The sequence below is a fragment of the Diabrotica undecimpunctata genome, chromosome 8 (genome assembly GCF_040954645.1).
Source record: "Diabrotica undecimpunctata isolate CICGRU chromosome 8, icDiaUnde3, whole genome shotgun sequence".
Taxonomy (NCBI): Eukaryota; Metazoa; Arthropoda; class Insecta; order Coleoptera; family Chrysomelidae; genus Diabrotica; species Diabrotica undecimpunctata.
The window spans coordinates 23,959,029-23,974,933 of NC_092810.1; the positions used below are offsets into that span (position 1 = coordinate 23,959,029).

At 33.4% G+C, this 15,905-nt stretch overlaps 1 protein-coding gene across 5 annotated transcripts in view; it reads right to left on the bottom strand.

Moving 5' to 3' along the window:
* Positions 1–15,905, bottom strand: part of LOC140447289 (long-chain-fatty-acid--CoA ligase 6) — a 148,358-nt gene that overhangs the window by 77,588 nt on the left and 54,865 nt on the right. Inside the window, exon 1 of one of the 5 annotated variants that reach the window (XM_072539864.1) lies at positions 1,822–2,058. The exons of the other annotated variants lie outside the window; for them this stretch is intronic. Within the exon in view, the coding sequence (XP_072395965.1) occupies positions 1,822–1,915 (94 nt within the window). The 5' untranslated portion in view covers positions 1,916–2,058. Of the gene's footprint in view, positions 1–1,821; positions 2,059–15,905 lie in introns of those variants that run through there. 5 annotated transcript variants of the gene reach the window in all.

Here is a 15,905-nt window from a genome sequence, read left to right on the forward strand (position 1 = left end):
AGCAACTTGCACTCATTGCAACGGAGACCATCCTTCTAATTATAGAGGATGTTCTGTTTATCGTGACCTACCAAAACAAATCATCACTCAAAATACTGTCAACAGTCCCAATGTAAATATACCTACCCAACATCACGCTCATAATTTTAACAGAATCAGTTATAGAGATGCTGTCATTGGAAACATAAATGCAGATAACAAAAAAAACAACAATGAATTAGCAGATAAACTATCAAATTTTCTAAACGAATTCAAAAATATGTTCTCTCTTAAAAATATGGTTTTAACCATGTTAAAGTTTGTCCATGTTACCGTTGGATTACTTTAACTTTAACATCCTAATAATTTATAAGAAATACTGTCAAACTAATGTAACTAATTATTTGTTAACGGGTTTTTACCCATATATTTAGTAGCTACATTGATGTACTCCTAGACACTGATGATGGAATGATGGATTCCGAAAACGTTTTGTCTAACATAGCCCGTTTGGGTTTTTAAATATATACCTTTTACAAAGGATTTTAATCCATTTTTAAAGAAATAAATATTGAGGAGGAAGAGGTAAAGGAAGCATTAAAGAAATTAAAACATAGAAAATCACCAGGACAGGACAGAATACTGAACGAACTCCTAAAGTACGGAGGATCAGATCTGACCAAACAACTATTAAAACTAATTCAAGAAATAATAGAACAAAACAGAACTCTTCAAAAATGGAGATCAAGCATCCTAATACCTCTCTTCAAAAAGGGAGACAAATCGAACCCGGAAAATTACAGAGGAATTAATTTATTAAACACAACACTAAAATTAACAGCCAAAGTGATAACAAAGTTAAATTAAAGATTGTTATCCACTTATTTTATGCAAGAGAGATATGTCTAGAAATAATCAAAATGATCGAAAATATCTACCAAAACAACACAATAAAAGTAAAAGTATAAAAAGAACTAACCGAATAGAATAAGACAGGAAGATTCCCTGAGTACTCTATTGTTCGTTCAACCTGATTATGGATGAAATAATAAAAAACGTAAGAAATAAAAAAGGATACCAAATGGGAGAAAAACGACTTAAAATAATCTGTTATGCAGACGACGCAATACTACTCCCTCAAAGTGAAAATGATTTACAACGTATGCTGTACCAATTTAATATAACCGCTAGAAAATTTAACATGTTAATTTCCCCAAAAAAGACAAAATGTATGGGTATAACAGCAAATTTACTAAGATGTAAATTGGAGCTGGAAAGTTAGATAGTAGAACAAGTAATGGAGTTTAAATATGTAGGCATCACATTATCTAGCTATGGAAAGCTCGAAACTGAAGTGGAGGATCAAGTGAATGACAACAAAATAGAGTAGTAAAGTCGGCAAGAGACGGTTCCCCAATAGGAAGACGATCAGTAGGAAGACCACGAAAACGATGGAACGACAACTTAGTGGAGACACATTGAAAAACAGACAGTCATGTCTATATAAAAAGAAAAGAAGAAAACAAGTATCCTTGAAATCACCTTTACGTGTGCAAATTTACAAAGAAAAATTACCTGGTGTAAGGTTGTCTCCAGAGCCCGTAATTACAAAATGGGGCATGGATTAAAGCAGCAAATTTCTGCACAGATCCTTTTGATGCCTTAAAAGGTATTTTCAAACAAATTTAAGTACAAATATTGGTAAATTTCCAATAGGTTACCAAGTTTATGACCTTTGAGGTAATACTTAAAAACATATTAATGAACTTATAGTTTAACATATTATTACGTTATCAATATTTTGTATAGACAAATATATAAATTAGTTAGTTAAAAACTTACGATTACTCCACTTATCACTTTGAGTTTTTTTAGTACCGGTCGATTCTGCGCCAGATTTATTATCATTTTTACTCTTATTTCCATTACATTCCATCTTTATGAAACTGTTCACATTTGTTTTTAAAAAATCACACGCGACTTCAAGACTTTTAACAATTGTTTTTTTAAAAGCAGGTTATTCCGTACTACCTTAATCTGCGGTACTACTAGGTCGTATCTTTACGGTGCTGTGGATGTGTGAATCTCCTCGTCCACCATTCAGACTTGGAGCGTAAATGGGTAAATGGTACAAACAGTTATGTAGTTGCATCGGTGATGGTACTACTTCGGGTCTTCGGTGGAAAACGACACGGTCGATTTTTCAGTGCAGATTGAATCATTCTCCTGATTTAATTTAATATAATACTAGTTTAGCGAGTCTTTATCAAAAACATAAATGGAGAGAATTAAACATAAAAAAATGCCAATAAACAGTGAGCTTAAGTAAAAAAATCATAATATGATACATGTATAAAATCGAGACCTTTATCCATTACCGTGTAAAATAAATAAATTAGAAATATATTTTTGAATGTCTATTTTTGACAATAGTGATCATATGTTTACAATTGACATCGTTTTGACTAAAAAACATTTCTCTTTTTCAATGGTACTTCATCCCAAATGGAGCTTTGGCCTCCTCCAAACTATGCCTCCAATCTTGCCGGCCTCGCGCCGATCTTCTCGATGTTTTCACGTCTAGTAAATTTCTCTTGCCACTTCATCTTCTCACCTTTTCATTGACCTTCATTTTAGTCTTTCGCTCTACATATTATTAATTAGGGCTGTTTTCGGCAATTTTTCAGCCTCTATTCTCACTACATCACTAGCCCATCGAAGTCTCTGCATTTTACCGAATTCTGAGATCGGTGCATCTTTGAACGGTTGAGAATTCATGGTTGTAACTGAATCTCCACACTCGTTAATAGGTCCAAATCTCTTCCTTAGGAGTTTTCTTTCAAAAACTTCCAGTTTCCTTTTTGTTTTCTGTCGTCATCCATGTCTAGCATCCATAAAATACTCATCATCATCATCCAGCCTCAAGAGTCCACTGCTGAACATAGGCCTCTTCCTCATGTTTCCAACCCCGTCTATCTTGCGCCGCTCTCATCCAGTTTTTATTGAGTCTTCTTAAATCGTCAGTCCATCTTGTAGGTGGTCGACCGACGCTTCTCTTGTCTTCCCTTGGCCTCCATTCTAATAACCTCTTTGTCCATCGCCCATCTGTCATTCTGGCTATGTGTCCTGCCCATCTCCATTTTAGTCTGGCTATCTTCTCGATGATGTCAATCACTCCGGTTCTTCTCCTGATGTCTTCGTTGGTTATTCTGTCTCGCAGAGTTATTCCTAACATGGACCGCTCCATTCTTCTCTGCGTGACTCTCAGTTTGGTAGCTGCTGCTTTTGTTAAGGTAAGTGTTTCTGCTCCGTACGTCAAGACTGGGAGGACGCACTGATCAAATACCTTTCTCTTTAGGCATGTGGGCAGCTCACTTTTAAAAGTTTCTCTCAGTTTTCCAAATGCTGCCCACCCAAGGCCGATTCTTCTCTTCAGTTCGTGAGTCTGGTTATCCCTGCCAATCATAATTTCATGTCCCAGGTATTTATATCTATCTACGAGTTCTATTTGTAGTTTTAATAATTTGTATTATAATTTGTATTTATAATAGTTTTGTAGACCATGATTTTCGATCTCCAGTGTGTGTTTTGGAGCGGAACAAATGGGCGAGTGAAAGGTAAGCTTTGTTTTCCTGTACTATTCTTCTTTGAGTTTCTGGTTCTTTTATGTTTAATGTAACTCCCAGATATGTGAAACTTTCTACAGTTTCAATATCGTCCTCTAATTCAACTGTGCATCTATTTCTCCTAGCTCTTTTGATTATTTATTTCTAAGCCTGTCTCTTTTGCCCCTGTTTTTAATAATGAATATATTTCTACCGTCTCTTCCGTTCTGTGAGACATAATACTGATGTCATCGCCAGGCGGCAATCTGTATTCATTTAATTGTTAAGAGATTATCTCTATCTATATTCAATTGTATAGTTATAAATTTGAATGAAAAATGTTGGTGCCAGTCCATCTTCTCGCTTTAATCATTTGACTCTTGAAAAGTTCTCAGTGAGCTTATTTTGTATTTTGACAGTTGCTGTTGACGAGTCCATTGTTGCATCTATGATCTTTCTTGCTACATTAATTACTTTTGTTTTGATTTCTTCCCAATGTTCTTCGGTGTCTACTACCTGTATTTGTGTAATTTCTGTCTCATAGTTCTGTTTGATGTCTCAATTTTTGTATATCTAGTGTTTGTCCGTGTTTATCCCTCTTAGTTCTCTGAATTCTGCATCTATATTTTATCTGTACAATACGCTTCTCTTCGGCTCCTCACATCTTGTATGCTTGTTACGGCCCTTTTGTCTATCAAAACATGATCAATTTGATTGGCAGTTGTACCACCTGCCATGATCCATGTCACTTGCGTGTATCACGATGTGGGAAAAGTCGAGCTTATGATCATGTTTTTATAACGGCATAGTTGAATAGTAACTCTACATTTTCATTAGTGTTTTGATGTAGTAAAAGTAGAAGTTTTGATGTATACCAATGGTTTTTAACAAAAATTCGTCTTTGAATATTTGCGTATTCATATCTCCTTGTATGATCTTCTTCTAGCTGTTCATGGAACTCTTAAGCAGGGTATGTTAATGATTAAGAGGTTAAATAATTTTGTTTCTATTCTTAGTTTACATATTCTCTCATTCAAATAAAAAAAATTTCCACTCATTGGAAATATTGAAATTTCGAACACTAAACTCTGTCAATGTAGATTGGTAAGTTCATATTGTGCTGTTCAGACTAATTCAGAGCACACAAGAACCAAAAATCAGCGGTTAAAGTAAAAAAAATAGATCAGTAAATGAAATAAATATGAAATTCCACAACAAAATAACTTTATAAGAAAATAATAAGAGAAAAAATAGAGCCAGATACGATAATAGGTTAAAGTATAGTAAGAGAGCTAACTGAAAGTATCAAGGTCATAAAGAGTTTCAGGTAAGATTGTATACTGAGTCCAATTTTGGCAAATTGATAATGCACAAGGCTGTTGAAGGATGAAACGGATGCATCACTATCGGTGAAAGAATGTTATAAAACTTAAAATATGCAGATGAACAATGAACTATTAAGATAGATTGAAGAAATTAGTACAAGGATTAAAAATACAGCGTAAAGTTTCATGCTGAAACATGTAAAACACGTAAAGTTCAAAACATGATGTCAGAGAAAATATAGGTAAACACTAAAGTAGATTGGTTATAGAAAAACATCAAGTACTTCAAGTGAATATTTGTGCCAATAACACAAAGTCTGTATATACAGACAACAACATTACGTTAGTCAAGAGCTGAGACCGCAAAGTGCAACTTTGTTCAACCCGATCTGGGTTAACTTGTAATTGTTGAGTTATCAATAAAATTAGAGGACTAGCATCTGTAGTTTTGGAAAGTGCAATATGGAAAATCAGTTTGGTTAACGTAGAGAGATACCCAACACTACAAAATATTTGCTTACCTGCTACTTACTTCGCGATTCAACTCAGATTTAACGTAAAGTACTTATATTGAAAGTGTTTACGTCCATGGTGTAGTCACGTTAGAAGAATGGAGAAAAAAGCATGCAAACAATGCCATCGAAGAATTGGAAAGGTAGCTGGTTGATGATAGTCTACTAGTCTACCTCCCAAGAAGTATTACAGCGATGAATCGGTCTTAATAGAGCGATAAATTTTAAACACATAGACCTTTGTTGAATAGTGCAACACAGTGTACAAAGTATTATTTATTGATACAGTAAAATCGAAAAATTTTACTGATTAGATAAAAAAAATGTGGAAAACTTTTGTAAATACAGAAGGGGACATTAATTATTTGTAATTATATACAAGTACAAAAACAAACAAATTAAACCAACCTTTAAACTAATAAATTATGTTAATTAAATATTGACATAATATATTCATAACGTTTTTTTATACATGCCCAATCGACAACACGTATTTTTTGCGGGTTGAATTTTGAAGGTCTTTTAAGATTTAAAAATAGCACATAAAGAACTGAAGAACTGAAAAGTTTATCGACCTTTTCTTGCGGTAGTGCAATTTCGTTATGTCACGGAGGTTTGGTCTTGTTTTTGTTTTTATTTTTTTTTATTTCCGCATGGGTTTGGATCTCCATTGTAATATAACGGAGCTTAATACCGTAACTAATAGCTTTATGATGGCAAATATTGCTTTTATTAAAAACAAACGTGTAAAATATGTAATGCAATAAATAAACATTGTTGTATATGTATATATAGATCTTTACCTAAATTTGTATTCAATTTCAGATTATCAACAGCTGTATCTTCGAATGTACTATAGTGTATTTTTATGTATGAGAGAGTAATAAAACAATAAATTATGTATGCAAATCCCTAAACTGTTGATACGGGTGACTCAATGAAAAACAGATATTTGTCAACAAGTTTACAGAAGCATATAGGAAAACAATTTTAAATTGAGTATGACCACCAGGTATAAAGGTTGGAGCAGAATAGAATACAATAGTTGTGAGGATTACTAATCCCTAAATAAGGTTGCCAGTGTCGGAGTGATGGAGGTTAACAGGTACTAATGAATTTGCAAGAAATGAAAGATGTTTATTTTATTGGTTATATATAACCAATAAAAGTTTAATAAGTACCTACCTATTTGCAAAATAAAGTTTAATTCTTTAGATAAAATAAAACGTTTTATTTTATCTATTTGCAAAATAAAGTTTAATTCTTTGCCTATTTGCAAAATAAAGTTTAATTCTTTAGATAAAATAAAACGTTTTATTTTATCTGAAATGAGTGCATTCCACGAAGTAAGGGTTTCAACAATCAAACATTTAATTCTTTAATTCCAGGAATCTACGACAGTAATTGACTAGATAATTACCTTCTAAACTTATTCCACAGAAAATGTGATAGTGGGTTTTTCCATTTTGTATATAGGAAGGTCCAAGTGGCGTATTCAAAATTCTTAACAGTTCACTAAAAGTAGGTACTTCAGTTGCAAGGTGCAGTTTATTGTGTATACTAGTGTTATGGAAAATTTGGAAGTGCCATGTAAACGCCGAAAAATTGGTCCTCTAACAGTTAATGAAAAAACATTAATATTTAATTGTTTTAAATCATTTACAGACAAACGTTTATGTGAAAGTGTTGATGAGACCGTTGAGTTAGTTAGCAGTACACTTGGTGTTGGGAAATCTACGATTTACAGAGTTATTAAAGAAGAGAAATGTGGTAGTTTTCAAATGCCACGTAATGCTCCAGGGAAACCAAAATTTCAAATAGAATATCATTTTAAAGAAGGACTTCGACGGAAAGTGCATGAATTCTTCTTTAGACAAGAATTTCCAACATTGGATAAAGTTCTTTTCTCAGTTCGAGATGATAAGGATTACCCAGAAATGAGTCGAAGTACGTTATGGAAACTTTTAAAAGAAATAGGCTTCCGCTTGAAAAAGAATCCCAGAAAGTCTATTTTATTAGAAAGAAGCGATATTGTCATATGGAGAAGACATTTTCTAAGAACCATAAAGGAAATGAGAAACCAAAAAAGAAAAATATTTTATCTTAATGAAACATGGATCAACGAGGGTCATACACCAAATAAATTTTGGCAGGATGAAACTGTTACAAGTCAAAGGCACGCTTTTGTAAATAACTTATCTACTGGTTTAAACCCACCATCAGGAAAGGGACGCAGGCTGATAATAGTACACATTGGCAGTTCAGACGGTTTTGTTGAAGGTGGTTTATTAACTTTTGAATCAACTCGTACCGGTGACTACCATGAAGACATGAACGCTGATGTCTTTCAAGAATGGTTCGAATAAATGATAGATCTTCTTCCTAAGAACTGTGTAATAGTAATGGATAATGCAAGTTATCACTCCAGACTTATAGAAGGACTGCCCACAACCAAGTGGTTAAAAAAAGACTTGCAGAATTGGCTGAGTTCAAAAAATATTACGTACCATCCCGGATCTATAAGAAAGGAACTTTATTCGTTGTGTGCCCTTCATAAAGAAAAATTTAAAAAATACGAAATTGATGAAATTGCCAAAAATCGTGGAATGACAGTACTTAGATCCCCACCATATCATTGTGAATTAAACCCGATTGAACTGGTATGGGCACAGATAAAGAGTGAAGTTTCAAGAAAAAATACCACTTTTAAAATTCATGATGTTAAACAGTTGTTTTTGGAGGCCGTAAATAATGTAAAACCTGAAAACTGGGAAAAGGCAGTAAATCACACTATTAAAGAAGAGGAAAAAATGTGGAAGCTGGACAATATTACTGATAAAATGATCGAGCCAGTTATTATAAATCTTGGTTCTGAAAGTTCATCTTCTGAATCTGATTTGGATTTGTAACAAGTAGCTGTAAGTTTTATATTAATATTTTTATTCATCTATTTAACATACCTTAGACGGTTTTAAAAACTCTTTTTCTCTTTTGTAATTTTTAAAAATTTTAAAAAATGTGAATTTTTTAAAACCCTTTTTAATGTAGGCCAGTCAGTTCTAATATAGTGTGTGATAAAAGAGGTCACTTTTGTTTACATACACATAACACTTTATAACACTGAAATAATTCATTTATTTTTTACAATTATTCAAAGTAATTTTTCAATTAATCTTGAGCACGCCCATGGAGTGGTCGGAGCTACCAGTTAAAATTATGCTAATTACTCTCTCGTTCATAAAAATAAACTATAGATGGATTTTAATTTACCAGTCCTCACGTGAAAGATATTTAACCTTCCAGCGGTCGCGCGTATGTGGTAGATACACGGGTAATAGATTTAGTATTTATCTATTACCTACTCCATTGCTAAAGCAACAAGCAACCTTGCCTTCCAGTGTACAAATAACCTGTCAAGGGGTAGTACGTTGCTGATAATTTCGAATTTGTATTTTAGATATACGGGCGACTTTTTAGATAAGTTTTTATAACATTTGTTTTTTTTTTGTTATAGTTACTATTAATTATTAGTTAATTATTCTTATTGTAATATTGATAACATATTACTATTTCATGCATTTTTTGTGTTGAAAACTTTCTACGTTGATATAAGAGGTTTGTATCTTTCATATACACGCGACCATTTGTGGCAATTAATTCCATTTTGTTTATTTTATTTTAGAAATGGCGGATAAGAAGAAGATTTTCAATCTCAATGATCCCACTGATATAGAAGCTGTTACAAATTTTATGTTTGATGAGTCGGATGAGGATAAACGTATGGATGATAGCGATACAGAAGAAGAGGAACATGTTTCGGAACGTGATGACGATTCTGAGTCCGAATTGAGTGATGGAAGTAATGCCGAAGACGAAGCTGACAGTTCCAACGAGGCTTATATAGCTCATCTAAAGAAAAATGGAAAAGTTTTCGACTCATGGATTTGACAAAAAAATCCAAACAAAAAAAGTAAGCGACCACCTCGCAATATATTATTCCGTCTCCCTGGAGTCATTGGACCAGCTAAGAATCTTACAGACATCGTTGATATTTGGAAGTGCCTCATAACTGATCCTATGATTGAGAGCATCGTGAACTTCACAAATAAGTACATAAGTTCTGTAAGATCTAATTATTGTCGTTCAAGACATGCCAGAGATACAGACAAACTAGAAATAACAGCCCTTTTGGGCTTGCTTTATTTGGCGGGCATTTACCATGATAATCGAGTTAACCTTGAAGAACTCTGGAAAATGGATGATTTCAAAACAGTGATGAGATGGAGAAGATTTCTATTTTTAATGAGAGCATTAGGTTTTGATGACATAGCTACGAGAGTAGAACGTAAAAGAATGGATCGCTTGGCCCCAATAAGGAATATTTTCGAGGAGTTTGTGTCTAATTGCCAAAAATGCTACTCGCTTGGGAAAAATGTTACAATTGACGAGAAACTAGAGGCATTTCGTCGAAGATGCTCCTTTATTCAATACATCCCCAAAAAACCCAATAAATATAACCCCAATATAACATGGAAATTTATGCAGAGACTCAACCAGATGGCCCATGTAACAAACCACGAGACGTGGTAAAAAGGTTGGCAACACCTATATTTAATACGGGAGAACACTGACCACTGACAACTGGTTTTCTGATTTTGATTTGATAAAAGATCTTGATAAGAAAAAAATTTCCTTTGTAGGAACAATGAAAAAAATAAGGCCCAAATTCCCAATGAATTTAAAGTTACAAAAAAGCGTGAGTCCAAAATACCAGTATTTTTGGGTTTCGGAAGGACATGACTCTTATTTCCTACGTGCCTAAGCTCTATAAAAATGTATGTAATATTAGTTTCAGAAACAGGTGACAAAAAAAACCGAGATTATAACATTCTATAACAAGGCAAAGGGAGGTGTAGATACAGTGGACAAACTTTGTGCTTCTTACAATGTTGCCAGGAACACCAGAAGATGGCCGATGCTATGGTAGTATTTTTTTCCATGTTAAATGTAGCCGCGATCAATAGTTATATAATCTATTTCACCAATAATAATGAAAAAATACTTAGAAGAAAATACCTTCGACTACTTTCAAATGCTCTTGTCAAAGGACACGTCGAACGAAGAACACAATACTCCCTTTAAAATGAGTTCAAAGAAAGAATTTCAAAAAGAAAAGCAGAATTAAGTATCGAGACAATAGAGGAGGCCACAGCAAGTAAAAGAAGATGTAAGCCTTGTTAAAATGATAAATGTTCAAGGATCACGCGCTTCAGCTGTGTGTAATATGTGTAATATCTAGGAGACATCTGGGATTTATGACACCGTTTTTGTTTTTAATAAAATTTAATAAAAAATTTTAAGAAATACAGTATATCAATCTTCCACCCAATATATTTTGTATTAATATTACAATATTTCATTACCTACATCTTATTAGCATAACTAACTTAATAACTAATTAGCATTTAGCATTTACCATTCTGGTTGGTACAAAGGCCGCGACCGCTGGAAGGTTAAAAAAAATCTTTTGATTTACCGATATCTACAAATTTTTCCTTGTTTAGTTACATTTTGACAATTAATTCAATATAATAAAATGTTTGTGAGGTTACTTTTCGTTTTTCTTGGCCTATAAAATAAAACTTACCTTTTGTGGTTTTAAAAATTTCATAAAAAAGTTGACATTCTAACAAAAGAAATGAAATTTTGTGAGTTAAAATCACTCCTTTGGGCTCAGAGATGTAGCTTTTCAAATATAGAGTAAAAAGGGCTATTGTTGACCCTTTCGAAGGGCATATCTCAGGCCCAGAGGCACCTATAGCGCTAAAAAATAGCTATAGGCTACTTTTTTAATCTACAATGATATACTAAACCTATTTGTTCTACTTTGTTGATATTTTTATTTGTTTATGAATCCTCTAAAATGTAGGATCCTTGAGGTTTCTTTGTCACTCAAAGAAAAAATAAGCTGGCGCCCATTGTCCTTTTTATTCAGTTCTATTTTTTTGTTTATTTTCTTTCAGTTAGTACGATTCACTTCTTAACTGTTTTCTGCGTTCAGTATTCCCTAATTAGCGATCTGTAGACTCACTCATGTTCCAAAGCTCTCCGTTCTGTCCTTGAAAACACCTGAGAGCTGTAGTAGACCTGTAATTCTTCATTTTCTATAATTCCAATACGAAATCTACCCTTAGGTTAAGATCATGTGCTCTTTGAAAAATATAGATAAAAATTATTATTTCATTATTCTTTTTTGTATTTTTGATATTTTTTTTGCATTTGTAGAGGTCAATCTGGCGCTGAACCGTGCCTATAAATTGTCTATAAATAATTAATATCCTTAAGTTTTATTCAGTGTTGTTAAACCTCTAGTTACTTAGTATGATAACCCCGTTGCATTTCCTGTTGTTGAATCTAAACAAAGAGAAGTCTTCGATGTGGGTTATTAGTTATGTATGAGCACGATTCCGATTTTTCTGTTTTGCCTGCGAATCTAGTCGCAACCGAGTCGTTGCCGTTGTAGTGTAGGTCGCAGAAAAGTATGAAGGTGTCATTTTTGTTGTCCAACAGGAAGACTCGAGCGACAACTTAGTACGTTAAGAAGCAAGCAAGAATTTATGTATTATTTATTTTATTATTCATTACAATTAGAAAATGATCAAAACAAATTATCAGAAAGAAATCAAAACAATCAAATAAACATAAAAAATTGCTAATTTATGTAGATTCTGCTTTCAGATAATTAAATATTTCTGGACAAGTACAAGCAAATCATCCCAGATTAATTCACATCATTCAAATTTCCGAATAGTGAAGATTTATTCACTTTGAGGAGCACATATTGTGCTTTTATCATCAACCGTAAGGTAGATAGATAGATCTTTAGATAGATAGATAGAAATATACCTTTTATATATCACTAAAAACTATAGGTACTATAGGTGGGCTTCATTTATTACTTGTAATTCCTGTCCTGTATAAGTTTTTTTTGACATTAGGTCGTTCTTCGTGACTTAACGTCTATCTATATAGTCCTTTGGAATATGCCGGCCAATTTAATTTGTCTATTCCAATTTTAGTTATACGAGGGCCATTCGTAACAAAGGTTTTCCAGAGTATATAACCCCCTAGTAAGGTAACTCCCATAGAAAGTTTTGGGAGAGAGTTTCTAGCGCCAAATACGGACGGGCCAAAACTAATTTCATTTGGCGGCAAATTCAAAACTTAGGTTCTGAATTTTTAGGCGGCAAATTAAAAAATATGCTCTGAATTTTAGGCGCCAAAATTCAAAAAGTATGCTTTTAATGGAAAGCAAATATAGTCATAAAATAAGAAATAAAAACTTATTCTATGCCAAAAAATATATTCTCTCTGTTCAAAAATATAGTATACACTTACACATTTTTATATATAAATGTATAACATAATATCTGATACAGAGAGAGTATTATGGTACAGGACAGTTTTTATTTAATATTTTATGATTATATCTGTTTTCCATTACATTAACAAACCAAAGTCCCAAAAACAACAAAATAAAACACAAACATCCTGACACTGAGAAAAAATCGTAACAAACGGTTAAGAATGCTTGTAAAAGATAACTTAGGTTATACAAACCCGAAAGAGGGAAAAATGTTACACAATACTCCTCGAGGCGCTAGCAAAACTGGGTGAAGCATGCAAGTCTAAAAAATGTACAAAAAGTAAAGTCAGGAATTGTGAAAAATTGACCGTGGAGATGTGACAAGATATATTTAATAATTTTTGGACAAACTTAAATTGGAAACAAAGGAAGATTTATATAAATGGATAAGTCACCCAACAAACTACTACTAGAAAAACTGTAGGGTGTAAGACAAGACGGGAAGGTACTTTTCGGTATTTTTTTCCTACAGCTGAGGGTAATTTGCAAGTTTGCAAGACATCCTTTTTAAATACATTTTCCCTAGGTTTTTTTACTGTACAATCTTGGGCCAAGAAGTCAGTTCATAAAACACTTTCATGTAATGAAGTCACCAATATCAATCGAAAACGAGTTGTGCCAAGAGGAACGGCACACTTCCCTCACATTATAATAGAAAAAATTGGAGAAAACTATTCATCAAGCCCTACTACTGAAATAAAACAGAACTCTATAATTCCTATAAAAGATGGTGCTCAAATAATAACGAATAGAGTGCAAGCAGACATACTTTTGACATGATATTGAAAGATTCAAATCTCTCTATTTATACCTTAAAAAAAGGATATGTGTGACATCTGTGTCAGTGTCAGAAGGAAATATTTCAGACGAAAAATATAAAGATCATATTCAACGTAAATCAAGAGCAAGAGCGGAGAAAGAACATGACAAGGGAAAAGCACAATCTGGTGAATTTAATCTTCTTGTAATGGATCTTGAAGCTGTCAAAGTGTGTCCTTATCTGACTGCAAGTGCCCTCTACTATACGGTCTACAATTTGGTCACTCATCATGCAACATGCTATTGGTTTGACGAAACTGCCAGTGACTTGACAGCAAGCACATTTGTTAACTTCTTTTGAGATTACTTGTCACAACACTGTCTCGCAAACAGGTTAACTATAGTAATATTTTCAGATGGCTGCACATACCAAAATCGAAATAACATTATGTCTAAAGCATTATCTGCCTTTTCTGTAAAATATCAAGTAGTTATAACCCAAAAGTTTTTAGAATCGGGTCACACTCAAATGCAGTGAGAATCGGTCCACAGCGCTGTCGAGACTAAATTGAAGCATCGTGAGATTCATCTTCCAAGCGATTATCCTTCTGCTACTAAGGAAGCAAGAAGTAAGCCATTTCCGTATGAAGTGAAATTGGTTGACTATCAGTTTTTTAAAAATTACGCAAATGAGGAGACATGGCTATACATTTCCATTAGGCCAGGTCGTAAAGTAGGAGATCCTGTTGTAACAGATCTCGGCAAATAGACAGGTATCATTGTGCAATGGGATCTGGAAACCACAGAAAACCGATCCTCCCCTGTCTAGGGCAAGCTCGAAGTGAGCATTTAGTGTTAGTGGCGATGGCGGTAGTAAAGACTAGTTGCCTCCTGTAAATCAATGTATTCATCAGGGAGTTCGTTGCTGGCGAGTGCCAGTAAAATAGCGGGTAGGAAAGGGAGTTTGTACAAGCGAAGCAGTAACATCTCCAGAAGATGCCAACCCCTAGTGTTGGCGAAACGTCGAGAACTAATCTCAGAAGACAACGGCCTAACAGCCCGAACAAACAGTTTAACAAGTTAGACGATGGCCGTGAAAGCCTAACACAGTTTGGGAATGACTATCCGAAAGAAAGAAGGCGTATTACAAGGCCTGTTTTAAATACGTTTTTTTTATTTGGAGATAAATTATTAATTTGGATGTAAATTACAGAATAAAGAAAAAAATATCAATAATATATAAATACCCATTTCCCTTTTCATATTGCTTGCCTGTAAAAATATACCAATAGAGATAATACTAAAAATACTGGACACGTTTTGCATACACCTGATAAATTATGTATAGATAAAACAATAGATAATTACAGATGATGTCTGTGTAATGTATAAAAGCCTGTCCCAATCACATATTTGATGTTTGCAAAAAGCTTTCCATCAAATCATTCCGTCAATATTTACTCACATATTTGCATCGATTTTTTTATTAAAGGGATATCGAAAGTATAAATGATATACACCGCAATCTGCTTATAATTTTTATAGAAACAATAATTATACAAAAGTAAAATTGCGTGGATACAATACATGAAAACCTTTGTTACTTTCTATTATTCTCGGAAGAAACAAAAGCATAGCGTGCTTGGATGCGAGTGATGTATCGCATACCCTTAAAATTAGGGTTTTTACACTAAGTTATACATTTGGCGAAATTAAATACACGACTACAAATTTATATTATTCTTAAAATACAGTCTTCTTCACAGCATACTTTAAAGTTTATGTTTGGAAAATAAGAAATTTAGTGATAGTGATATAACCGAGTAAAAGATTCTTTCCCTGAAGAAGAAGAGAAAGTAACCATTCTTGAATATCTTATATTTGACACAATTTAATGTACGTAAAAAAATTATAGAATATCAAACCTAAAGAAGGATAAACATATGAAACAAGACAGAATTAATGTTGATAATCTGCGCATGTTAGAGTTGGGGATCAGTTAACAGACGACATAAAGAAACTATGAACAACAAAAATATGAAGCTATGGAGAGAGACCGGCCCAAACCAGGCTCCAGAGAATTCTATAAAACAATTTCCTCTGAGAAAAGAGGATATAGAACCAATTCCATCCATACACTGAGAGACAATCAAGGCCGTATGATAATCGACGGTAAAGAAGTAACTGAAAAATGGAAAGAGTATTTTAGGGACCTTCTAAACATCATACAGGAAGAACAGCACAAAGAAGAGATCTATATCACAGCGGACATGCCCGTCAAAAATTCCTCCTTTGAGGA